The sequence below is a fragment of the Antechinus flavipes genome, chromosome 1 (assembly GCF_016432865.1).
Source record: "Antechinus flavipes isolate AdamAnt ecotype Samford, QLD, Australia chromosome 1, AdamAnt_v2, whole genome shotgun sequence".
Taxonomy (NCBI): domain Eukaryota; kingdom Metazoa; phylum Chordata; class Mammalia; order Dasyuromorphia; family Dasyuridae; genus Antechinus; species Antechinus flavipes.
The window spans coordinates 658,184,918-658,211,001 of record NC_067398.1 but is presented as its reverse complement, the minus strand read 5'-3'; the positions used below and the strand labels follow the sequence as shown (position 1 = coordinate 658,211,001).

Here is a 26,084-nt window from a genome sequence, read left to right as displayed (position 1 = left end):
CTGATTTTCAGTGAAGTATTCTCTTCACTCACTTTTTTAAAATCTTTCTCTAATTGTCCAATTGAGTTCTTTTGTTCTGTGGAATTTTTTTCCATTTCGCCAATTTTGTTTTTTAGAGAGCTGTTTTCTGTTTCCAGTTCACTAATCCTATTTTTCAAGGATTTTACTTCTTTATCCACTCTCTCTTTAACTGACTTCTCCAGGCTCTTTTGCCAAACCTCCCTCTCCTTTTCCCAAGCTTCCTTCTCCTTTTGCCAAGCCTCACTCTGCTTTCCCCATTTTTCTTCTAGCTCCCTTGTGAGAGCCTTTTTAATCACTTCTATGAGGTTCATCTGTGCTGAGGAACAGACGATCTCCTCCTTTGGGGAATCACCTGGGGACTGCCTGTTTTTAGTCTCCTCAGGATTTAGAGTCTGCTCTCTATCTGTGTAGAAGCTGTCAAGGGTTAAAGTCCTCTTCAGCTTCTTGCTCATTCTGTCTATTAATCAGAGACAAACTACCAAAGAAAAACAGAAAAAACTGGAGTCTTTCTTTGGGGGGGGGCTGGGTGTGTTATCGAGCTTCCTCTACAGACTGCAGGGGGCAGCAGTGAGGCACTAGCAGGACTGTGCTGCGCCTGCGCTCTGAGATCCCAAAGCGTGCTGAGTCACTGAGGGGGGGAAGGGGGGGGCGGCCAGGTCCTGAGAGACTCCAGCTGTTTGCGGTTGTGTTCTTCAGCCCCAGTGTTTTTAGCTTCTCTGCTGGGCTGTTGACTTGCTGCAGGTTCCAAACCTGTAGCGAAGCTCTCTCCGCAGAGACGGCTACGATCACTCCCCACCCCCTCTCAGCTCTGCTCCTGTGCCCTCACTGCCGCTGCCCTCAGCCTGCGCCCGATCTAAAACCGCCCCAGCCCTCCAGTAAAGACAGACCTTTCTTGGCGGATCTCAAGGATGGCTTCTCTTGGTAACTATTTGTGGGTTTTTTTCAGTCAAGCATTGATTCAGAGGCTTGTAATGAAGTGGATAGTGAGAGAAAGCGCGGAGCTTATGCAACTGTGAGCCTCCTCTCTGCCATCTTAACCGGAAGTTCTAATCCTGTTTTTCAACTACCTATTAATAACCTTCCATTGCTATTCTATGACATGGAATAAATATACAGAAGGTGTAGGATCAAGCAGTCATAATTGATTACATTTTCTTATATTAAAGGAAAGCATTTTTAAAACAAGTTACATCAGTACTAATGACTAGACTTAAAAAGCAAAAAATGTTTAAATTAAATGTTTGCCATTTCAGGAGATAATGCAAAAAAGGAAAAGAAAAGAGTTGTTAAGCATGTTACTGGTTTATTCAGTTTTTTGGAGAGAAATGATTCAACCTCTTGGGGAGTTGTTTCTTTGTTGTTGGAGGCTCACCCATAGGAGAAAAGCCTGCAAGGATCAGAGTTCAGTCTCTATATTTTTTTTTTTTGCCATCACAGTCATTGCTGCCATCAAATTTTTCTTCTAAAACAAAAGCAAAAAGTCCTTCTTTCCCTTTGATGGGACTTCTCCAGTTTGCTAATTCCCAGTGGCAGGAAGGGGATGCAAAACTGCAACAAATGTTCTTCCTTTAAACCCAATCCTTCTTCTATTCATGGCACAGATTACGGAAGTCTGACCCAACCTTGAGGCTTCCTCAGCAGAAATAGTGCCAGGCGGTATCCAGAATTATTTTTCTTTGGTAGAATTTGTGTCAGTTGACATACTGGGTTATAGCTATACAAAATAAAGAAGATGAGAAATTCAGAGAAACAGGAAGATGTGTTGTGAATTGGTGTAGAATGAAGAAACTAAAATCAGCAGAAAAATATACATAGTGAATATAGTAACATAAATGAGACAACTCAAAAAGCAGTTCTGAGTTTGAGTAACTTTTTTGGAATAATAATTTTGGAGAAGAGAGATGATTGAAATACACTTAGTGTCCAACTGGACATTGACAGTTGGAAGGAATCTTAGAGGCTCTTTAATTCAATCCCTTCATTTAACAGTTGAGAAAACTAAAGACCAGCAAGATTAAGTCACTTGCCAAATGTCCCAAGGTAGTAAGAGTCAAAGGTGGGATTTGAACTCAAGTCCTCAGATTTCAAAGTAGTGCTGTCTCTATTGTGCCATTCTCTGGAGAGATGGATTGTAAGAGAAAATTGTGTGAGGTATTTTCCAGACAAGTTTCCCTTCAACTAACTTCATGAGCTTATATTATAGGACAGTAAACCTTTGTCTGGGGCTTCTAAACATATCTCCTCCTCCATCCTTGATGTAGGGGTGAGCTATCAACATAACTATTAGCACCTTTTGAAGAAGTCAAAGGAGTTTTCCAGATTAAGTTGCAGGAAGAGAGAGAGTTCTTTTAGTGACTGGGAGTCAATCCCAGTTGAACTGAATGGGGCTTGGGCTCTGGAGGACAATTTGTTAAGAAGGTCTATAGAAAGAAACTTCATTGAGAACTCTGCATTGCTTTCCCCTCTTTCCCTTTTACTTTTCTTTTGTGGAGGATGATACAGGAGCTTAAAAGATATTAATAGATATTTTGGCACTGTAGCACATTGTAATTAAATATGTTTGCCCAGTTAACCAGAAAAGAGAGCTCCTGAATAATATTTGTCAAAATATTGTCAATCAAAAGTACAGGTCAAAACCCCGGGGACCTGATATGTATTATCTTAGCTTAAGAACTAGCAAAATGCTGGAGCAAATCAAGTCAACAAGAATTTATTAAACTTGCTATGTGCCAGGCACTATGCTAAAAGCTGGGAACACAAAAACAAGCAGAAACAAAATAGTTCCTCATCTTCAAGAAGTTTACCTTTATAAGAGGAAAAGACAAAATATAAAAAAGGAAGCTGAAAAACTGAGAGATATAAGTTTAGTAGAATAAGTAGATTTTTAAAAAAATTAATATGAATAAGAAATGGTAGGAAAGTCCTTAAGAGTGCATCTTGGAGAGAAATAAAGCTCTCAATTTCTGAATTGGAGGTTCTGCTAGGAACCAACTAGCCCATGGAAGATGTATTAAGGAAGAATGTGTGAGAACTCCAAAGTGAACTTCCAGAATGAAGAGATTTCTGTGGCACTATAGGGAAAGTCTGGGGAGTAAGGAGGAAGCCTGGAGAGGAGAGAAAAACTCACTCACATAACTGAAATGAAAAGTTTGTGGTCATTGTTTTGCTGACTCGCTGCCTTCTGCCTGAAGGAGACCTGAGACTGCATGACACCAGATTTAAGCCTTCTCTCCTGAGGAAGGAAATTTCTTAAGCAGATAATTTAAAGAAGGAAGAGGATCACCCACATGGACCCTGAAGCTGGAGGCACAGTAAGGGATGAAAGTCATAACACAAACAAACAAAAAGCTTTGCCCTCCACTGTTTTCCAGAGTTCTTCAGGAAAAGATATTGACTAGCAATTCCAAACTATGCTTCTTTTCTGGGGGGAATCTAAATTATGGGGTGGAACTGGGTGTGGAGAACTATAAAACTTTATGGAAAAGTGAGACTTGTCAGAAAGAGAATACAATTGCATCGATTGTAAACTCTTATGAACTTTTTATGTGAAGTTTTTAGTGTTATCTTGCATTTGTTTATGGACTACTATTTGTGGGTTCTTTGTGTTTTCTAAACTTTCTGGGAGGTAAAATCCTGTCTATATTGTACATATCTTGTACGAGAATTGGAAGAGATCTACATTTAGGGAAATCCAGACACAAGCTATACAGATAAACTATGGTCAGACATATCCTAGAGGAAATAATGCATAGAGGCATAATATGAATCAAAGAATTATAGTCACTCCTCAATTTGACTTTTATGACTTTTAGAATGTGCACGATTAAAATACTAAAGAATTTTTTAAAAACAGAATAAGGTAAATGGTAAAAATAGACACAAAAATCCACTGAAGAGAACTCCTTAAAAAGCAAAATTGCCCAAAAGGAGGGGAAAAAAGGTTAAAATTTTTTTCTTTTCTTTCATATTAATCAATAATATTAAGTCCAGTCCCTTAGAGTTGTGAAAGAAAAGAAGAAAAAAAACTCTTTAGAAATTCAAATGAGAGGGAGAATTCTGGGAAGATGGTACAAGCTCTCCAAATTTACCGCACAAACAGATCAAATTTGTACCCCAGGGTGAACATAAACAGGTGAAAAATCAAGATTTGGAGCAGAACAGGGATCTTCCTGGGACACCCTTAGAAGACCTGAAGAAAGATCCCAGAATAGGGAAAGTGCAAACACCTAACTCTACAGAAACAGTGGGGAATCCCAGGGCTAGCTGGGTTTGGCTGGCAATCAGGGGCCTGAGTTCAGGAAAAGTGAAGTAACCAATACTAATTAGGAACATCAGGCTATCCCCCTATTAAAAATGAGTACAATCCTTTAGGGGAAAATAGATATTCAATGAAAGAGAAGACTTTTAAGCATTCCTGATGAAAAGATCAAAGCTGAATAGAAATTTTGACTTCCAAATATAAGATTCAAGACAGGCTTAAAAAGGCAAATAGGGAAAAGAAATCATAATGGATTCAACAAGATTAAACTGGGAATATGACACTTGTAACTCTAAAGAACTTTCTTTAGATATTAGGAGTATACACAGATAAAAGACACAGGTGTGAGATGAATATGATGGGATGTTATTTAAAAATATAAAATTAAGGGGTGAGAAAAAGTAAAGCACTAGAAGAAAGGGAAAGGGAAAGGTAGGATGGGGTAAATTATTTCACATAAAAGAGGCATAAAAAAGCTTTTACAGTGGAGGGGAAGATGGTGGAAGTAGCAGGGTGCATGCTTGAACCTTAAAGAATTGGCTTTTTGAGGATGGATATGGTAAAAGGAGAGAGAATAGGATAAATAAAGGGAAAGGTAAATAGGATGGCGAGAAATGGGGCAGAGGGAAATACATAATAATATAACTAAGAAAAAATTTTATAGTAAATTTCTCTGATAAAGGTCTCATTTTTTAAATATATAGAGAAAAAAGTCAAATTTACAAAAATAAGAGCCATTCTCCAATTGTTAATGGTAAAGGATTTGAACAGGTGGTTTTCAAGCCAAGTGATCAAAGCTATCTAGATATATGAAAAAAATGCTCCAAATCACTATTGATTAGAAAAATGCAAACAACTGTAAGGGACCTGAGCTACTAGTTAATATGAAAGAAAAGAAAAGTGACAAATATTGGAGGGAATGTAGAAAAATTGACACACTAATGAACTATTGGTGGAATTGTGAATGGAATCAGCTATTCTGTAGAGCAATTTGGAATTATGCCCCCAAATTTATACTCTTTTAAACTCAGCAATATCACTAATAGGTCTGTATCCCAAAAAGATTTATTTTTTAAAAAAGAAAAGAATCTATATGTACACAAATAGTTTAGCAGATCTTTTAATAATGGCAAAGATTTGAAAATGGAGGGAATGTTGTGTTATTCCCTCTTTGAGCCAATTCCAATGAGAATAGGATTGAGATACTGATCACTGCCATCTTCCTCATTTTTACCACCACTATTAAAAGCTCTTTCATATTTCATTTATGTGAGATAATTTATTCTCTCTCTCCCTTTCTCTTTGGCCAGTTCTATTTTTAAGGAGTTTTTGACTTCAGTAAATTTTTGTACCTCTTTTTCCATGTGGCCAATTCTGATTTTTGAGGAGTTCTTCTCTTTAGTGAATGTTTTTCCCTTGAGGCAATAGGATTAAGTGACTTGCCCAGCTAGGAAGTGTTGAGTATCTGAGGTCACATTTGAAGTTAGATCCTCCTGTCTTCATGGCTGGTGCTCTATCCACTGCGCCACCTAGCTGCCTGTCTCTTCAATGGATTTTTATGGCTTTTTTAAACTATTTGGTTTTTTAATTTCTCTATTATTTTTGTGCCTTGTTTACAAAGCTGTTGATTCCTAAATTTTTTCTCATATTACTCTCATTTCTTTTCCCTCAATTTTTCCTCTGCCTCTCTTTTCTAATTTTTAAGAATCTTTTCTTTTAGGTCTTCCAGGGACTGTTTCATGGGCCTAAAACCAATTCACATTTTTCTTTGAAGCTTTGGATGTAGATATTTTAACATTGTTGTCTTGGAATTTTGTGTTTTGATCTTCCTTATCACCACAGTAATTTCTCTGGTCAGTTTCTTTTTTTTGTTTGTTTTTTGTTTGTTTGTTTACTCATTTTCCATATTCTTGACTTTTTAAACTTTATGTTAAAGTTGGACTCTGCTCCCAGATGTAGAGACTCTGTCCCAAATTTCATATTTTTTATGCTGCTGTTTTCAAAACTAGTTTGGGGTGGGAGGAGGGGGGGTCTGTAACTTTTCATTTCATCTAAGATGTTATGATCGAAACAAGATTTGTGTTTGCTACTCTCCCAGTCTGTATTCTGGCCTGTGAGTAATCACAAGCATTGTTTTCTGCCCTGGAATGTGACTAGGATTCTCCACTATAAGTATCCCACTACTCCACTACAAGTTTTGGTGTGCTAGTACTTTTCTGAACCCTGGGGCTGCCATCCAGGACTGTATCCTTGATCCAGACCCCTGTGATCTCCTTCTAAGTAGATGTCTGGCTTTTTTACTATCTGTGAACTATGAGCTCCAGAAGCCACTGCTACAGATTCAGTTGCCTCCAAGGCCTGTTGCTAGTTTGCTTCTCTACTCTCAGTCCAATGCAACAGCCCAACCTTCCTGCTAACCTTTTATGTTGTATTGGAGTAGAAAATAGTTTCATCCTTTCCTTTAAGAAAAGGTTTTGCTATTTCAGAATTCATTTTGGATGATTATTTCAAATTGTTTGGAGAGAAACTTGGGAAAACTCAGGCAAGTCCCTGACTTTTCTCCATCATTTTGATTTCACCCTCTCTCTTGCAAATTGAATCAAAAAAGACTTTAAACCAAAAAAGAACGGAGAAGAGAGAAGACAGTTCACACAGATCACCAAAGAAAGATACCATAGAAAGTAACTACAGTGAAAGAAGACTACTTCGATAAATCTCCAGAATAAGAACAGTAATTGGGGCCCAAGAGTTTATAGATGATGAAAACCAAGAATGGTACCAATAGTAAACTTTCATTTTCAAAGAGGACCAAAATAACATTACTATCTTAGAGCTGAGTTACAGTGTGTCCAGCCAGGACTGACTAGACCAACAAAAACTCCGAATGCTTGGCCACAGGTCGAACACAAATAGTCCCTATGAACATTTGAAGTAATTTCTCTAACTTTGTGTATTTCATGTTTCCTTTGGGCTAATTCAATTCTGCTTTGTCTTTGTATTGCTTTTTCTGACCACTTTGTGAGTGCTGGCCCTATGTGAATTCTCCATAAAATAAATCTTTTGGCAAGTGTCCATTTGGCATTTGAACAATGTGGGCCAGTCCAGTAGAGTCATGTTCTCTGCAGTTGAGTTGGAATATTTGGCAGTTTAGCAATGGTCATTTGCTATTGAAACTTGTGCCTCATGACCTTCTCATCACCAATACTGTATTCCATTTACCTAAACACAATACAACTTTGTGGATGCACCCTCACAGCAGACATTGGCATTTAATAAACTATGTGATTGTAAGAAGAGACAGACAGGATGTGAGCATGACCAAGGACATGTGGTACAGAATGCTGGGACTGATCATAGACTTATCATTTCCAAGATGAATATTCACAATCAACAAAAGAGGCCGTCCCAAAGCAAAAAGAACTAAAAGATGAATTAATGTCGACAAATTAAAGCATTTCTCTGAAAGGGAACAATTTGAAGAATAAGTTGAGCCAACAGATAATTGGCAACAATGGAGCAGAAAAGGAGTGGGCAGCTTTCAGAAATTTGATGTACAGAACTGCATTTGCTCATCTGGGTCAGAATATTCACAAACATCAAGACTGGTTTGATGAAAATGATGGGGAAATTCAGAAGCTGCTAAATGAAAAATGAGGACTCCATAGGCTATACTAGCAAGATAGTTCATCCATCTCTAAAAAGGTAGAGTTTGATTACATTAAAAGTAAAGTACAATAGAAACTTAGAGATGCAAGATTCTTGGCTGAGTAAAAAGGCAAGTGAAATTCAGTTTTATGCTGATAGTAATCCAAATGCAATGAAGATTATTTATCAGCCAAAACCTATGGTGCATCTCAACTACTCAGGGCTGATGGGGCCACACTGATTAGTGATAGGGACATGATCCTAGACAGAAAGGCTAAATACTTCCATAATGTTCTCAACAATCATCAATCAATGCTGAAGTCAGTTCTCAACAGTCATCAATCAATGCTGAAGCTAGTTCTCAGTAGTCATCAATCAATAATGAAGATATTGACGGTTTACCTCAAGTTGAAATCAATCACTCCCCCTGGCTGAAGTTACAATGGAAGAAGACAGCATTGGATTACTAGGGAGGGTAACATGGCACTGAAAAAAAGGCACTGGCTCCAGAGTAGTGAGATTAGGGTTCAAATCTTGCCTCTGATACTACTTTTGGAACCTTGTGCCAGCCATTTAATCTACTCTAGCTTTGGTTTCCTTATTTGTAAAATGAGTGGTTTGAATTAAATGAACTCTGAGGTCTGTTCCAGCTCTAGATGGATGAACTTATGGTCCTAGACATCCTAATGTAAAAAGGCAAATATGACATCATATGTATCATATATAATAATTGGAAATTGCTTTGTATGGATGTTCCTTATTCAAAAGAAATAAGTGGGGCAGGGTAGTGGGCAGTATTATTTATCAGTGAGGAATTCCAAGAGCTAGAATGGGATAAGCAAATGGAGAGCATTTGGATGAAGGGCAATGGAAGGTGGATTGCATCTTTGGGATACAGTGGATAGCTTGGACTGAAGGAGTAATTAGATAAGGAGTCTGGGAAACAGATAATCTTGGGACAGAAGCAGGATACAGTAGTGAGGAGGGGGACTTTAATCATGAAGACATTGCTAGAGCTCTCTCTCTGCTGAAAGCAGAACTGAGAACTTTTTGACATTTTTAATTGTTAATTTCATTCTTCAAAAAGTCAAAAAACAAACCAGGGAGAATTCTGTTCTTGATCTGTTTATCACTATCCCTCTTGTTTGATTTTTTAAAATACTTTTTGAGCTCTTCCAGGGAGTATTTTTTTGGGCCTGAGATCAATTCTAATTTTTCTTTGAGGTTTTGGATATAGATATTTTGACACTGATGTCAACTGGTTCCTGGAGTGGGAATAATGGGAAACCTAGAAGCAAATGATCACTTCCTCCTAGAGTTTGTGACAAGGGAGAGGAAATCTAAATATACTCAGATATACATCCTATATTGCAGAAGAGTTTTCAAAGGATTCAAAAAATACACCAAAACTTTACCTTCATAGTTGTCACTACTCCATCCCAAAGCCACACTCATCACCTCTGCTCTTCTCAAGTTTCTTAGCTCTCATCCAGTGAAGATTCCTCTCCTCCTTTAATTAAATGCTGTTTGAGTTTCAGACCTCCCAATCTACACAATCAAATAACTGTTATTAATGGTATTTTAAATTTAGTTTCTTTGTTTTTAAGAATATGTTTATTACAGCAGGACCAGGAGATCATTATATACTTCAACAACAATCCTATATGATGATCAATTCTGATGGACATGGCCTTCTCCAACAATGAGATGAACCAAATCAGTTCCAATAGAGCAGTGATGAACTGAACCAGCTATACCTAGCGACAGAACTCTGGGAGATGACTATGAATCATTACATAGACTTCCCAGATCCCTCTATTTTTGTCCGCCTGCATTTTTGATTTCTTTCACAGACTAATAGTATACTATTTCAGAGTCCGATTCTTTTTGGACAGCAAAATAACTGTTAGGACATGTATACTTATATTGTATTTAATTTATACTTTAACATATTTAACATATATTGGTCAACTTCCCACCAGGGGGAGAGGATAGGGGGAAGAAGGGGAAAAATTGGAACAAAAGGTTTGGCAATTGTCAATGCTGTAAAATTACTCATGCATATAATTTGTAAATAAAAAGCTATTTAAAAAAATATGCCTATTACTATTATGGTAAAACGGGAAATGCTTGGGTAGAGGGAAATGAGAACAGTGAAAAATGAGAGGCAGAAAGAAGCACAGAAATAATAAATATTAATATATCTTAATTTAAAATAAAAAATAGATAAAATAGGGGCAGCTAGGTGGCACAGTGGAGAGCACCAGCCCTGAAAACAGGAGGATGCGAGTTCAAATGTGATCTCAGACACTAAACACTTCCTAGCTGTGTGACCCTGGGCAAGTCACTTAACCCCAACTGCCTCAGCAAAAATAAATAAATAAAATGTTAAAATTAAAAATTAGTAAAATGGAAGGGTCATCATTGGGACAAAAGAAAGGAACTGAGGCAGAGAGAGGGACATGTTAGGTAGATAATAGAAGGGAAGTGGAGATGGGAGTGAGAGAAAAAGAGAGTGATAGATTAAAAAAAAATAAGGAAAGACTGTGAAAGATAAAGGAAAGGAAAAGAGACAGCCAGGAAGTGAAGTAAATATGGGGAGAAGGATAATACTAGAGAAGAGACAGAAGACACTGGAGGAAATAGGGCAAGTAGATGTTGGAGGAAGACTGAGGACATGGAGTATTAAGAGGGGTACATTCAGGAGAAGGGAAAAAATTTGAAAGGTGAGACATAAAGATAGATAAGTGGCACAGTAGATAAAGTATCAGCCCTGGAATCAAGAGGACCTGAGTTCAAAAGGAGCTTTGTACATCTATTAGCTATGTGACTCTGGGCAACTCACTTAATCCCAACTTCGTCTGGAAAATTTTTAAAGGAAAATAAAGGTGAGAGATTAAGGGGAAGAGGGAAGGTTAGGGAAATAAAGTGATATTGAGGAAAAGGAGGGAATGTGAGAAGAGAAGCATATTTTTTGACACAAGAAGCCTTTTAATTCATTTTCTAAAGATACTTATATATACATACAAAAATTAATTTTAAAACATATTTCATTGGGTATCCCAGTATCTCTATTTGAATTTTCAATTTCTCTTTTTTTGTATATTTTCTATGATAACTGCTTTGTAATAGTGTTTTAAAGTATCACATGATACAGAATGCCTTTACCCTTTAGCTTTTTTTCAGTTGCCCATGCTATTTTTCCATTTTTCTATGGATGTGTGGGTGTGTGTGTATGTATGTATGTATACTTCATAATAATTTTATCCTTATCAAGAAATCTCTTCCTATTTTAATTTGTATTGATAAAAGTGGCGAGAGTAGGGGTTCTTTATTTTATACTTGATTTTTGTGAGATTGCGTCTAATGTGCCTCCATTGCTTGTTATATTGCTTTTTTGGTTTAAGGTAGATATTTTTTATCTATGTCTAAGAAAAATTCTTCTATTCCAATTTTTTTTCATCTACTGATAAAGCATATTTTATTTTTGTTTATATGCTGTATCATGTTCATAACTTTTCTGATGCTGTACAAATCTTGCAAGCTAAATTTAAAGCCAGCTTTGACACAGTGAATAATATTCTGAATGTCTTCTGCTAGACAATATTTTATTTGGTAATTTTGTCTATATTGTGGAAAAATTATATTATGTTCACATTGTTTTAAAATTTTTATGTTCTTTTTTGCTTTTATACAATAATTAATGTTATATTTCAATTTCCAAGAAATTCTGTAGTTTTTAATCATATTTTTATTTCACTCTAATTTAATTATTAAGGTCTTAAATACAGTACATGTATAATTCCAGTACTTTTTTGATTTGAAAGAAAATTTATTCCCTTTTTCTTCATTTTTGTTTTCTACATATATCTATTAATTCCAAACTATTAAACAATGCAAATGTGTGAATTCTTTACTATTAATTTATCTGACTGGTCATCTTCTGATAATGGCATGTTAAAATCCTATGCTATTATTACATTTTTAAATTATTCTTATACTTGATTATATTTATTTTATACACTTACCTGTCTAATTCTTTGGCAAATATGCGTTATTATTAGATATATTCATGTTTTCTTTCATTTTCTAAATCAAATTTCATTTTATCAGTATCAGATGCCTCAACAGTCCTGCTTGCATTTTTAACTTGTAATTAATTGCATGATAATTTTCTGCATCCTACATATTGATAGGTTTTGCTTATCAACTTATTCTATAATTTTTAGCACCATGCCTCATTGCTTATACATAGTGCTTGGCATATATCATGCAACCCTAGAAAGAGAGGCAACACTTGGGAGAGGGAGAGGCAGCTACAAAGACAATGGTATATAGAAATGACAGAGCAATGGGGAGATGCTATTTAAGCATGGGTATCATTCAAGGCTGTGTGCAGACTCCTCTCTTTCTACATTCTCTTCCTGGGTGATTTCATATGTTTCCATGGCTTCCATTTTCACTTTCTCAAACCTTCCAGATTTACAAATCTAGCCTTAATAGCCCTGGAGCTTCAGTCCCACATTTTTAACTGTCTGCTGGATATGTGTTCACCTGGGGTTCAGCCATCCCTTCAAACTCAACATGTACAAATACCTCCCCTCAGTATCTCATCTACCCCCCCCTCAAAAGAATCTTCTTTTGATCCTATCCATTTTGGGTCTCCTAAACTCCTAGAGAGAACCATATACCATCTCTCTTCTTCATCGTTCCCTTTCTCTTATTCAACCTTCATGATTTCATTGAATTTTTTCCCCCTCTACCTTAAATGAAAAATTCAATAGCCTTTCATTAGTCTTCACTCTCCTTGACCTTTCCACAGCAAGACACTATTGACTATTTCTTACTCCAAGATGCTCTTCCCTCATTCAGATTTCATGACAATGTTCTCTTCTCTCTCTACCCATCTGACCACTCCTCCTTTTGATAATTCAGCAATCTGCTCCAATTCACCCACCATGGTGCCTGCCAGAGTTTCCTGAGTGCCCTCTTCTTTCTCTGTTCTCTCTCTTGATTTCATCTGCTTCCATGGGTTCAATGAACATTTTCCTATAAGTCATTCTCAAAGCTGTTCATCCAGCCTCAAACATGTCCCTGAATTGCTAGTCTCACTTTTCTAATGGACTCCTAGACATCTTACTTGAATCTTTCAACTGATACCTCAAACTTAACATGTTCCAAACTCGATTCTCTGCTAGTTTTTCTTATTTCCTTCCATTTTTCCTATTTCAGTTCTTTCAGGTTTCTTATATATTCCTCCCTTTCATGCAATCTATGATCAAGTCAAATCTAACCAAAAAGCAAGAATATTTTTCTTCACACACCACATTCCCTCTCTCACCTCTGTGCCTTTGTCAAGGCTAGTCCCCACGTGTGGAATACACTCTCTTCTGCCTTTTAGAATCCCTTCAATCTCAGCCCAAGTGCCATTCCTGAAACGGCTGTAATGGGGGAAACTGATCCTGATCATCTGGACACTTATCAAATTATTGTTACTATGTACTCTGATCTCAAAATCTTCAGTATAACTCCCATTAATCAGGACACATAAGAATACATGCGAGTGCCTTAGCATATGGTAGGTATCTCAAAATTAGATTTAGCCTCAAGGGAAACACCTAATCAAGCAAATCAGAGGGGTTTCCCTGATTATCTTTACCTAGTATTTACTTATCATCATCATCATTATTATTGCACTGTCTAGCATTTTATTATTTGACCTTTATTTACCTACTTCAACAGAATATAAGGTTCTTGAGGGTAGAGACTATTTCATGCAACTTTGGAGCTACTCTTAGGCTCTCTCTGTCCCTGGTTCTGTGTCTCTGTTTTTCTTTTTCTCTCTTTGCTGCTCTCTCTCTGACTCCATCTTTGTCTCCCCCTTTCTGTCTCTGTCTCTCCTATCCTCGCCCCATCCTGTCTCTGTCTGTCCCTCCATTGCTCGTTTTCCCATCTGTCTGTCTCCCTTTCTCTCTGTTCTTTTTCTCTCACATTGCCCATCCCCAATCAGTTGTCAAGTCCCTTTAATTTACTTCCTCATTAGGACCCTTCCTTTCCCTACCTACTGCAGCATCCTAGTTTAGATCTCCTCATTATCTTTCATCTGCATTATTATAATAGCTTTCTAAGTGGTCTTCCTGACACCTTTAGCTTTTCCCCCTCTCCAATACATCCTTCATATTTACCTGAGCAATCTTCCTGGTGCATGACTATGTAAATAAAGGTCACTCATTTACATAGACCTTTCCTGTGTTGCCTTCAAAATAAATGATCTTGTCTTTTAAGCCTTTCTCCTGTTTAGCTCCAAGTGACCTTAATTTTAGTGCCATCTTTTTGCTGATTGTTTCCAATTTATCCCATATACAGTTGTCTGTACCTAGCTGCTTGTTTCATATTGTCTCCCCGTGGATCTCCTTGAAGATAGAATTTCTGTTTTTTTCCTTCCTTTGGATCTCTAATACTTAGCATGGTACTTGTTGCATAGCCTTATCTCTCACATGGTCTCTCTCCCTTGACTTCCTCCATAAGTTGTACTACTCTCCAACTCACATTCTTGTGCTGCTGACGAACTTGGCCCCTCTGACTACTGAAGTCCCTCTTCCCCTTCATCTTGGCCTTCCCCATCTTTGGTGAAAGAGGTCTCTCCTCCTTCCTCAGATTTCTTATAGTGCTTTGTCTGGACTTCTCCTTGGCTCCTCTGCCAGCTTTCCTTGTATCATGCTCATTTTGCATGTATTTTTGAAGTTAAGGACTGTTGTTTTCTTCTTTGTGTCTACAGTCTGGGCACAGAGCCTTGCTTAGTAAATATTTGTTGAATTGAGAAGGGAGACATCAGTGAAAGGAAGGCAGTGAGAGAGAGAAAACACTGGGGATAGTTGGAAACACTGGAGAGAGGAAGAACTAAAGGATATGGGGAACATTTGAGTGAGAGGGAAGTCTGCATTAGACAGGAAGAATGGGATGAATGGGACATCAAGGAGAGGGGAGATATTGGAGAAGGGAAGGGAAAGAGTCTACTAGCTAATGAATTGATGAGGGCTCTAGAAAAATAGTGCAAGAGTCATTCCTGCTGCTAATTATTTTTATCAGTAACTTGGATGGTGTACTTGACACATTGTTGGGAGAAATAGCTAATGTGCTTGACTGTCAAATCAGGCTCTAAGATGATCTTAGAAACCCAGAAGGATAGGCAGAATCAAATAATTACAACATTCTAGAAGATCTGTCCATTTATTCCTGCTAGGACTCCATGGATGCAACCATCCCTTAGTGGATGGCTTCTTTCTCTAGTATTCATGAGCAGCATATTACCTGGTGGCCAATCTTTCAATGACCATACATCCCATTCTGCTAGGCAGGTGCTCAGATAGTAGGCTTCTATTTCCCAGCTTGCAATAGCCCACCAGGCTTGCATTCCATTGGCATGGCCTTCATGGACCCAAGGTTCATATCACAACAAAGTACTGAAGGAGTTCTTTAGTAGGGGGATATGACATTTAATAGGGATAAATGTAAAGTTCCACACAGATTGAAAATGAAATATCAGCTGTATAAGTGTTAGTTGAAGCATCATTGATGAATGAATGGACGGATGGATGAATGAATGAATAAATGAATGAATGAATAAATGAATGGATGAACAATTTGAACAATTTGTATACAGGCTTTAATGCATTTTAAGCTCCTGTAGTTGGAAAAAAAGCTAAGGCAACATCTGACTTTAGTATAATACAACTTCCAGAATAGGTTACTTTGGGGGGCAAAGAATGCTCCCACAAGGTAGTATGTTGCAACTTATGTAATGTAACAGATAACATTTAAGTTTTTTGTGAACAAAACATGCATTAACCTACCACCTACTTGGTGGTACCTTTTCCATACTCAGCAAGATTAGGTTCTCCAGACACATGTCCATTAGTCCTGAGAGAGCCTGTGCTGTCCTACTAACAGCTTTTTGAAATCCTGGGAATGCCTCTACATCATGAGGAGGTACCAGAGGGTAAAACTTGGAGAAAGAAATGCAGTCTTATGCCGTCTTCATTGAAGAGCAATTTCCAGAGCAAAGGAGAGCCTCTTGTTGAGATCCCCACATGGGATCCTAAATTGAGACCTGATCATGACCTCAGCAGTCACATCTAGTTTAACTCCTTCATTTTACAGAGAGGAAATGACTAACTCAAGATCACATAGATAAAGGCAGAGCAGAACCAGGATTTGTCCCCAGACCCTTTGCTTCTGAATGCTAGAACACTTTCCACTCTTTTGGTCAATTCTGGGGCCATCCTTTGTAAAGTACATTGACAAACTGGGGTAAGTCCTAAGGAAGGACCTAGGATGCTAAGAGACTCTGTTTATAGGAGAATCGTTTGAAGGAAGTGAGGATACTCAGCCTGGAGATAAGCAAGATGGGAGATACGAGAGCCATCTTCAAGTATGAGATTGGCTAAGACCTGCTCCATGTGATCTCTTACAGAGGAAGTAGGAGCAAAGTGGAGCCATTATTTTGAGGGAAAATTTCCATTCATGGAAAAGAAAAATTCCCAACAATCTTGAGTTATTCCAAAGTGAAATGTGCTGACTCAGGAAGAGCTGGGTTCCTCATCCCTGCAGGTCTTTTGAGTGGAGCTGGATGGTCATTCTGGGAATAGTTGAGAGAGGATTCCTGTTCAGGTAGACAGCCTTCTGAAGTTTGTGCCAGTTTCAAGACTCAAGGATTCCTGTGATGCTATGGTCAGGTTCACTGAGGAGAGAGGCAGGAGGGGATGAGGAGCACAGGGGACAGTTAGAGAAGGCTAGGAAGACAAATAAGAAACATCAGCCAGGGCTTTGTGTGATAGGCTGGGTAGCAACTTGTTGACAATGGCATTCCTGCCCAGGTAGTGGCTGGATCAAAAAGCCTCAAAGGTCTCTTCCAATTTTAAGATTCTGTGATGTTGTGATTCTGGGAGAGAGATTGTGGGGAAGGAAGAGGGGGAAGGAAGAGGAAATAAGCCTAGAGGTCACTTCTGGGAGAATGACCAGGAACACAAACCTAGGTCTCAGAAACATGGAAGTGAATGGGTGTTGATATGGAAGCCATGAAGCTTTAGGAGTGATTAGTTTCCCCAACCTCAATCTCAGGCATAGATCTTCTTGGAGACTGGGATTTCTCTTGTCCAGCCTCCTTCCCAGACTGGTCTCCCATTCAGGATCTATCAGCACCAAGCTGAAGAGGAATATTAGTTGTGGAGGAGGGAAATCTGAGAGGGGTGGGAGAAGAGAAAAGAGAGAAGAAATAGCTGAAACCTTAAAGGTCATTTCTCTGCTTTTGGTCAGGACCACAAGACCGACCTCTCTAGGTACAAGGTCATGATTTCATGGGACTGATACAAGGAAGCTAAGAGATCTAGTCTAATCCATTTGTTTGGTAGCTAGGGATTCTGAGGCCCAGATAGGGGAAGGGATTGGTCTAGGGTCACACAGGTACTTAGGAACAGAACCGGGACTGGAACTCAGGTCTTCTGATTTCTTTTCACTATGCCCATTCTGATCCCTTTCCCTTTGTTGAATGCCATGTTTCAGAGAGATGAAATTTCTCTATCTTCATACCACAGAAGGAGCTGGAGGGACTGTTGGGGATCAAGGAGTCTAACATTCATTTTATAAGTGGAGGAACTGAAGTTTGGTGGGGGAAAGGGACAAGGTCACCCAGGGAGCTGATGTCAGAGGTGAGACTCCACACCCATTAGTACATGTGCATGTGCTGTGCCAGGTTCTCAGGCTGACTTGTATGTATGTGTAGGGAAGCTGCAGAAGCAGAGAGAGAGTCTAGAGTTATAGGGATGATAAGACTTGGAAGGGGAAGGAACCTTTCTGAGGTTCAGAGAGGGGATAAGATGGTAAGTTAGTGACTGAGCCAGGACTCAAACCCAGATCCTGTGACCCCAGGTCCATCGTCCCACACCCATAGACATCAGAAACACTTTCCCATCTATAGCCTCCCCTGTTGTTTCCTTTCCCGGAAGGGCTGGTTCCTCTAACGTGGGAACAAAGTACCCTGAACCCCAACCCTGCTTCCTTCAGTGCCATGGGTGGCAGCTTGAGGTCTCTGTCTACACGACAGATTTTTTTTCTTGCTTAGCCTGGATGCCCCTACCTGGTCCCATCAGCCCCACAGACCTGCTATTCCAAGCTCTGGGGCCGTCAGCAGTTCTTGCCCCCACTGTTGACCTTCTCGCCCTTGAAGGTCACATAGGGCAGCCCCATAAGCCATTCATCCCGAGGCCAGTAGTGGATTTCCAGGGAGTTATCCTGCATCTCATACCGGCCATCCAGAATAATTAAGACATCCACTACATATGGGAACACAATGCTGATAAAGATGTGCCTAGAGGAACAGGTAAAAGAATTTCTATGAATTCATCCATTACTGATCCCTCATCCCATAGGAATCCCTCCAAACTACCATAATTCCAGATCCTCCTAATTTCTCCCAGAACCCCTGAAATCTTCCAAACTCACCCTTCTCCCAACCTCCCAGCTCATTACTAGTGACTCTTCCATATTTACAACCTCTGAGATTACTGAGGCCCTATAAGGAGCTCCCCAAACCCTGTCCCTCATCCCAGTCTGAGCCTTACCAGAGGCTGTGCAAATAGGCAAAATTGATTTGTTGCCAGTAGGAGCAGAAGATCCGGTCACATATCCAGGTGGACACAGCCAATAACCACCACAGCACAGATACCGTGATCATATGATTCACTTGAGCATGTTTCCTGGGGACGTATGGAGGGGAAGCTATATTATAACGCCAATTCCCAGAATGTAACCTCCCTCAACTAGAGGGAAAGGAGGGGGACCCACTGTGGGAAGACAGAACAAGTAGGTGCCAGGGGAGTGAGTCCCTTGGAAGCATGGGTCAGCATCTCTGTATCTGCAAGAGTTTGCTCTGAAGGGGTGGGGGAAGAGGGACATGTGTGCATTTTGTCCCTTCATCCTCATCTGTAAAATGAGGGGGTTGGACGAAATGATCGTCTGAACTTTCTAACTTAAAATTCTTTGATCCTGTTAGGGGTCTTTGTTAGTATATCGACAAGGCAGGGGGATTCCTGGGGTTGGGGTCTCAGTGCACAGCCAAGGCTACTCCCCTCCCTCCCTCCTATGCCCCCCAGACCAAGTTCACTCACTTCTTGTACTCTTTTTTCACAAAGAAGCAAATGTGCAACGCGATGGAGTTGAGCACGTAGGCGTTGACCACTGGCTTTAGGAAGGCCAGGAAGGTGATTATGATTGCGATGAACAGGACCATGTAAGTGAAGTGTGACCTGCAGCCCAGAGGAGGAGGGAATGAGGCCGGGCAGGCCAGAGGGCAAAGGCCCAAGATGGTCACCTCCCTTTATACCTGTTCCTCTTCAAGAATGCGGGAAAGTAGCAGCGAGGAAACCAGATGCAATAGCAAGTTGCCAGCAGCCAGAGGATGGCCAGTTCATCCAGGATCTGCCCCAAGAAACTCAGCGTCATGTGGAAGTACACAGAGAATGTGCCTAGAATTAATAAGATTGAGGTCTGGACTTAGCCACCCCTTGGTCCTCAAAAAACTTTTTCTTGATGTCTATTCTTTTCCCCTACCAGGACAGAATCCTTCATTCCTATTTCCTGTTCTCTGAGAAGGTGGAGCAGGGTTGGGGGAGATACTTCCAGACTTGTTGGGTCCATAATATTGGTAGGATCATAGGACTTAAGACTTTATAGCTGAGAAGGGACTTTAGAAATCCAAATTCTTTTTATATATTAAGAAACTGAGGTCTAGAAAAGGGAAAGGTCACCAGGCAATAAAGGGCAAGATTGGGTTTTTGAATATAGGTCTTTTACTCAAATTCCAGTTTTATTTCCATTACAGATAGCTAAACGGTACCTCCCTGGTTCCAGGGACCCAAGGGCTAGAGAAATACTGACCAATTGATTCCAGATCCTGGGAAACTCGGATCTGTGGGGAATTAAGGGTTGGAATGATACTGACTAGGGGATACCAGAGCCAGAGATATAGGTTGGAGACTTCAGGGTCGGGGAGATACTCAGCATGGAATCTCAGGATAAAGGAGATGCTGACAAGAGGAGCCCAGAGCCAGGGACACACTGATCAGAACTGGAAAGGTCTTAGCCAGGGGAGCTTTTGTTGGGGAAACCTCAAGAAGGGGCTTGTGGGACACTGATCGAAAGATCCTGTAACCAGGGGATAGCCAGAGTATCCAAGGAATGGCTCTAACATACCTACTAACATGAAGAGGACCCAGGGCAGCTGCACAATGAGGGAGCGCTTCTGAGCATAAGGATGCATCAGGTACATCATGAGAGGCCCAATGATGAAGAAGGGAACATTGCTGATCTATGAGACAATCATGGCCAAGGTCAGGTTCGGAGATGCAACCCCAAAATCCTTCCCCTCACCCAGCACACAAAATAACAAAAAACAACAAAACAAAACCAACCAATCAAACTTATAAGGAGCACACCAGCCCTGAAGTCAGAAGGACCTGAGTTCAAATCTGCTCTCAGATACTTAACATTTCCTAACTCTGTGATGTTAGGCAAGTCACTTAACCCCAATTGCCTCAACAACAAAAAAAGAAGGGAAGGAAATGATCAAATTATTGGACCATCAGTCCATTTACCAAGCCTGTAAATTCCTCCCATCTTGTTTTCAGATTCCAAGAGTAGTTGTCAATGGTTCCATGTCAATGTGGCTGGATATTTCCATGGAGAACCACAGGGGCCTGTACTTGGCCCTGTTTTAACAGAGTGATAAGCACCTCTCTTTGACTTGGAAGAAACAAGCTTTCCTGTCCTACTTCCAAAGCCCATTGCAAGGAGTGTGTAGGCTAACTGTCCTTCACTGAAATCTCTTTATACTAATAGGAAATTGCAGTGTTCTTTTCTTTTCTAAGATATGATGGTTCTCCGGGAGCAGGTTTCTTGGGGGGCTTCTGGATGCAGCCTTAGTTTCAGTTCCAGGTAATAATCACCTCAAATGCAGCCAGGAGTTAAAAGTTCAGATCCTTTATTGTCTCTTTCAAAATAGCCTAGTTAGCTTTCCTTGGTTCCGAGAGCTCTTGCTGCTAGTCCTTTGCCTCTGCCAGCTTCAGCCTCCAGCTCTCTCTGAATCCTGGCTCTCAAATCTCCTAAATTGACCCTTCACTGAGACTTGTCCTTTTACATGCTCTTTTAGAGGTGTGAACTCAAAGGTTGACTCCTCCTCCGAGAGAATGGGATTATGGGTTCCTGACTTGTGAATCTCCAATGCTAATGTGTGAACTAATTGTGAACTCTTAAAGGTGTGAAAGGTGTGAACTCTGAACTAGAGAACTGCTAAGCACGATGCTAAAATCAGACAACTGACTTATCACTTTGTAAGAATCCTAACATCTCCCGCTTGCTTTTGATTCAAAACATAAGATGGTCATGACCTCTCTGACTCCTCAAGGAGATGAGAACCCCAAAAAAGGTGATCACGCCTTCCCTGACTGCTCAAAAAAGGTGTGAAAACACCATAAAAAGGTGATCATACCCTCCCTGACTGCTCAGGAAGGGAAATGAAAACACCAAAGGAAATGGGAAAACAAATCAGATTAGCTTGTTTCTAAAGGGGCTCATTTGAAACAGGTATACATAAATCCATCAATATGGGAGATATTACACATTACATAAGCACATAGCAATATAACACAGGCTAGTAATTATGTAACAAATAACATGAATCAACATGTTATTTTGGTGCCCCACACTGGGTGCCAAAATGTAGTGTTCTTTTCTTTTCTAAAATATGATGGTTCTCCAGGAGCAGGTTTCTTGGGGGGCTTCTGGATGCAGCCTTAGTTTCAGTTCCAGGTAATAATCACTTCAAATGCAGCCAGGAGTTAAAAGTTCAGATCCTTTATTGTCTCTTTCAAAATAGCCTGGTTAGCTTTCCTTGGTTCCGAGAGCTCTTGCTGCTAGTCCTTTGCTTCTGCCAGCTTCAGCCTCTAGCTCTCTCTGAATCTTGGCTCTCAATCTCCTAAACTGACTCTGCTGGGGCTTGTCCTTTTATATCCTCTTTTAGAGGTGTGAACTCAAAGGTTGGCTCCTCCTCCGAGAGAGTGGGATTGTGGGTTCCTGACTTGTGAATCTCCAATGCTAATGTGTGAACTAATTGTGAACTCTTAAAGGTGTGAAAGGTGTGAACTCTGAACTAGAGAACTGCTAAGCACGATGCTAAAATTAGACAACTGACTTATCCCTTTGTAAGAATCCTAACAGGAAATGACTTGTAATAATCAAAATTTACTTGATTCACAGAGGAAATGGTCAAAACATATTGTCAGAGAAAACTGTCAGTCATTGAAGAGACAACAAAGTTGTTTTTTTTTTTTTTTAACCTGATCTATACTTGAAAATTATGAGCTAGGAAGAGTTGCATTTGTTGCTCTGTGGCAGCTAGGTGGATCAGATCTGAAATCACAAAGCCCTGAATTCAAATCCAGCCTCAGATACTAAACAGATACTAAACTGTCTGACCTCTTACAATTTCCTTCTCTGTAAAATAGGGATAATTACAGCATTTACCTCTTTGTGAAGATCAAATGAGATAACTGTACCCAGAACCTGGTACATAGTGAGTGCTATGTAAATATTATCTGTCATTGTTATTTTCCCTTTGAAAAGATATCATTTAATGTCAGATTAGAACAGTAGGATAGATTTAAACAAATGAAACTGAATTGAGCTCATTACAATTATAGGATGAGATAGATGCAGTAAGAGAGTAGTTTATATGAACAAAAACAGTTTTAGTGGGATACAAACAAACATGAATCAAGAGCATGCTATGGAATACAAAGAGGCTAACATGACCTTGAGCTGCACTGAGAGGCATTGGGGTGCCCTGAAAGGCGGGAGAGCTGTGGAAGGACACCCAGGTGTCGAAAGACCTTTAACTCACATCATATGAAGATCAGTTGAAAGACATAGACTTGTTTGACCTGGGGAAGAGAAGTCTCACCAAGTTACAATAGTTCTGTTCAAGTATCTGAAGGCTTGTTGAATGAAGGAAAGATGAGAATTTGCTTATTTGGCCTCAGAGGGCAGAATCAGGAATCATGGTGAAAACTGAAGTGACATGCCATCAGGAAACATCTTTTAATAAATGGGTTGCCTCAAGAAATCATGGGGTTTGACTCTCTGTGACCCCATTTGAGATTTTCTTGGCAGAGATACTAGAGGGGTTTGCATTTCCTTCTCTAGCTTATTTTGCAAATGAGGAAACTGAGGCTGAAACTGAGGATATTCAGAAGATATCCATATTGGAGGAGATAGGACTTAAAAGTCACTCAAGGACCTAATTTCACATTATCTCAAAGGAGGAGGGAATTTGAAACACTAGTCCAGAAAAAATTATAGCATATTAGCAACAGAAAAAGTCAACTACCAAATTCATATGCCTACTTTCTTGTCTCTAGAAAATCTTTTTGAGAATGGTTGATGAAGGCATTAAGGGCATCCTTGATGAAAACATGAGAATGAACTATAAAAGACATGTTTTTGCAGACAACTTTCTTCAACAAATTTTGCAACTAACCAAGAAGTGTAAACAATACAGGATACAAAAATACAGTTTATTTTTTGTGGATTACGAGAAGCATTTGAACTGATGGCATAAAACAGAGTTTTACAAGTCTTTCGCCCAAAAGAAGTAAAGTTTTTCCTTAAGAAACTATCTTCCATGACTACACTGAAATCAGATAGGATTATAAATGGCAAAAAGAAATCATGCCTCTTGATTCTTGACAGAAGGCTAATGTACTAAAGATGACAAATGACTCGGGTTTTCTTGACATGGCTAAATGTAAATTTTATTTTTGTTTGACCATATTTATTTGTCACAAAAGAGGGATAGAAAGTCAGTTATGGGACAACAGAGAGAGTATACTGATAGTGAAGACTAAAAAAAAGGAAATTAAGAAATCAATCAATCAAACATTTTTTAAAAAAACTATACTAAGAGAGCAGAGGGAATTTCAAAGATGCAGACAAGCAGGATCATTTTAGAAGTACTATGTTAAAAAAACAAACAAACAAACAAAAGAAAACAAAACAAAAAAAACAAAGGGCAGCTAGGTAGTGCAGTGGACAGAGCACCAGCCCTGAAGTCAGGAGGACTTGAGTTCAAATTTGACTTCAGACATTTAACACTTCCTAGCTGTGTGACCCTGGGGTTTTCTTAACCCCAATTGCCTTCAGCAAAAAAGCAAAAAAAAAAAACCAAAACACAACAAAACCTTTATGGCATAAGATTACAGATATCTTGTATAATCCCTTTTCAACTCTTCTTTGTCTGAGAAATGATCATAATTGTTTTTATTTGTCAAAAGTCCATAATATTAAAAAATAAAAAGTAAAATAAAAATAAAAAATAAAATTAAAAAATAAAAAAAATAAAAAATAAAAAAAATAAAAAATAAATAAAATTAAAAAATAAAAAATAAAAAATGTTTAAAATACATTTCATGACAGGTATGACAAAGATAATAGTTTTGTTCAATGTAGATTGAGTTCCAACATCAAGTGAGGTATAAAATATATCCATAAAAAAGTGTTCCTTGGTATCATCGAGAATATTTTGCTCCAAGTTTAAATAAAAGAAGTGTTATCTTTTGATGAGAAGAATCTTTACTACTATTTGGTGATGACATCTGATGAACTGAACCAGGTTCTCAGAATAACATGAAGTTTTACCAAAGAAATTCATAATCTTGGGATTGCTCTAACCATCCATAGTGGACAAAATGGATGAAAACTCTGTATTTCCCATTTTATGACATGAAGCTCAGTCCATTAGGACACAGAGATTAAGAGTGGCACTGCCAATAGATAATGAGCTAGAAATAGATGGGAATGGCTGGGGACTTTAAGTGATCTCAAGGTGCTCGCTGTCACAAAAGCTCATTTCCCAGCTATGGTACACTTTTGGTGATGTCATGTGACTGTAAGTAGTAGAATATCATGATCAGAAGAATTACATTTGAGGATTATCCAAAGAGTGATAAAAAGATGCATGGCGGGTTTAAACAATTTGCATATCCTCCTCCTTTCTTTCTCCTTTCCTTGAAGAGGTCTGTGGTCTACAGAACATTGTATATATTGTCAGATTTGATCACTGTGCATGTTGTTTTTACTCTAACTAGCTTTCTTTCAGGAGTAGGGAATAGTGAATGATTGACAGTTATTTTTGAAAATATAAAAACAAGAGGTATTAATAAAATATTAATTTAAATAGAATTATCAAATTATAATGTTTGTGACCAGAAAAGGAGGTGGAATGATTATTTAGTGATCCAAAGAATTAATAGATAGACCACCCAAGCATTGAATTGATATCTACAGAATTTGAAAGAAGAGGAAATCCCTACAATGCACTGTAAATTCTCAAGTATTTATGGGGAAAGGCAGACAAGAATCCCACATGATGAGATGTGGATGGGTTGGCTTCTGTGTCAGCAGAAAAAACAGTTATCTATGAGATCCCAAGTCTGACAGAGTATTATGTTCTAGGCTCTGTGGGGGCCCATCTCTGAGATGAACAATCCACAATTTCTTACCTCAGGACATTCAGAGTCACGGTCCCCTAGGAGACCTGGGTATAGTCTGTTCTGGAAAAGGCCAAAGGACAGGTTCCCAAATGATGGAAGCTCAAGAATATTTTCTAGAGGACTGGACAAAGGTAACTTTCTTCAGAAGCCTAGCTAAAGTCCCACTGTGGTCAGAACCTCACCTGCAGTTCTGTTTTGAATTCTGGGGGCACATTTAAAGGAGAATATTGAAAACCTGGAGTGTAAAGAGAACAAACCTCATTGATGAAAGGACCATAGACTATGCCAGGCAAGAATTCGTTGAAAGAACTGGAAATAATAATAGCTAATATTCATACATCTCTTACTTGCTAAACACAAAGTTTTATTGTATTTGATCCTGCTATTATTATCCCCATTTTATAGTTGAAAGAACTAAGGCAGACAGAATTAACTGACTTGCTTAGGGTCTGAGGCCAGATTTAAATGGGCTAGCACTCAGTCCCCTGAGTCAGCTAGCAACCCTCTTGGTGGCAGCTGGGAATGGTCATCACATGCAGATTGGAGACCTGTCTCACAGA

General features: G+C 39.1%; 1 protein-coding gene across 5 annotated transcripts in view; it reads right to left on the bottom strand.

Annotated features, from left to right (window-relative positions):
* Positions 1–1,304: 1,304 nt before the first annotated feature.
* ACER1 (alkaline ceramidase 1) overlaps positions 1,305–26,084 on the bottom strand; it is a 39,266-nt gene continuing 14,486 nt past the window's right edge. For 3 of the 5 annotated variants that reach the window (XR_007949547.1, XR_007949549.1, XR_007949550.1), the window contains exons 3-9: positions 20,174–20,288; positions 19,305–19,446; positions 19,090–19,227; positions 18,544–18,678; positions 18,083–18,290; positions 9,340–9,472; positions 1,305–1,735 (exon numbers count right to left, since the gene is read on the bottom strand). Coding sequence is in view for 1 of the 5 variants with exons in the window: in XM_051971767.1 (XP_051827727.1) it covers positions 18,107–18,290; positions 18,544–18,678; positions 19,090–19,227; positions 19,305–19,446; positions 20,174–20,288 (714 nt within the window). In the remaining 4 variants the exon portion in view is untranslated. Of the gene's footprint in view, positions 1,736–9,339; positions 9,473–15,567; positions 16,665–18,059; positions 18,291–18,543; positions 18,679–19,089; positions 19,228–19,304; positions 19,447–20,173; positions 20,289–26,084 lie in introns of those variants that run through there. The other 2 variants (XR_007949548.1, XM_051971767.1) reach the window with 2 other exon arrangements.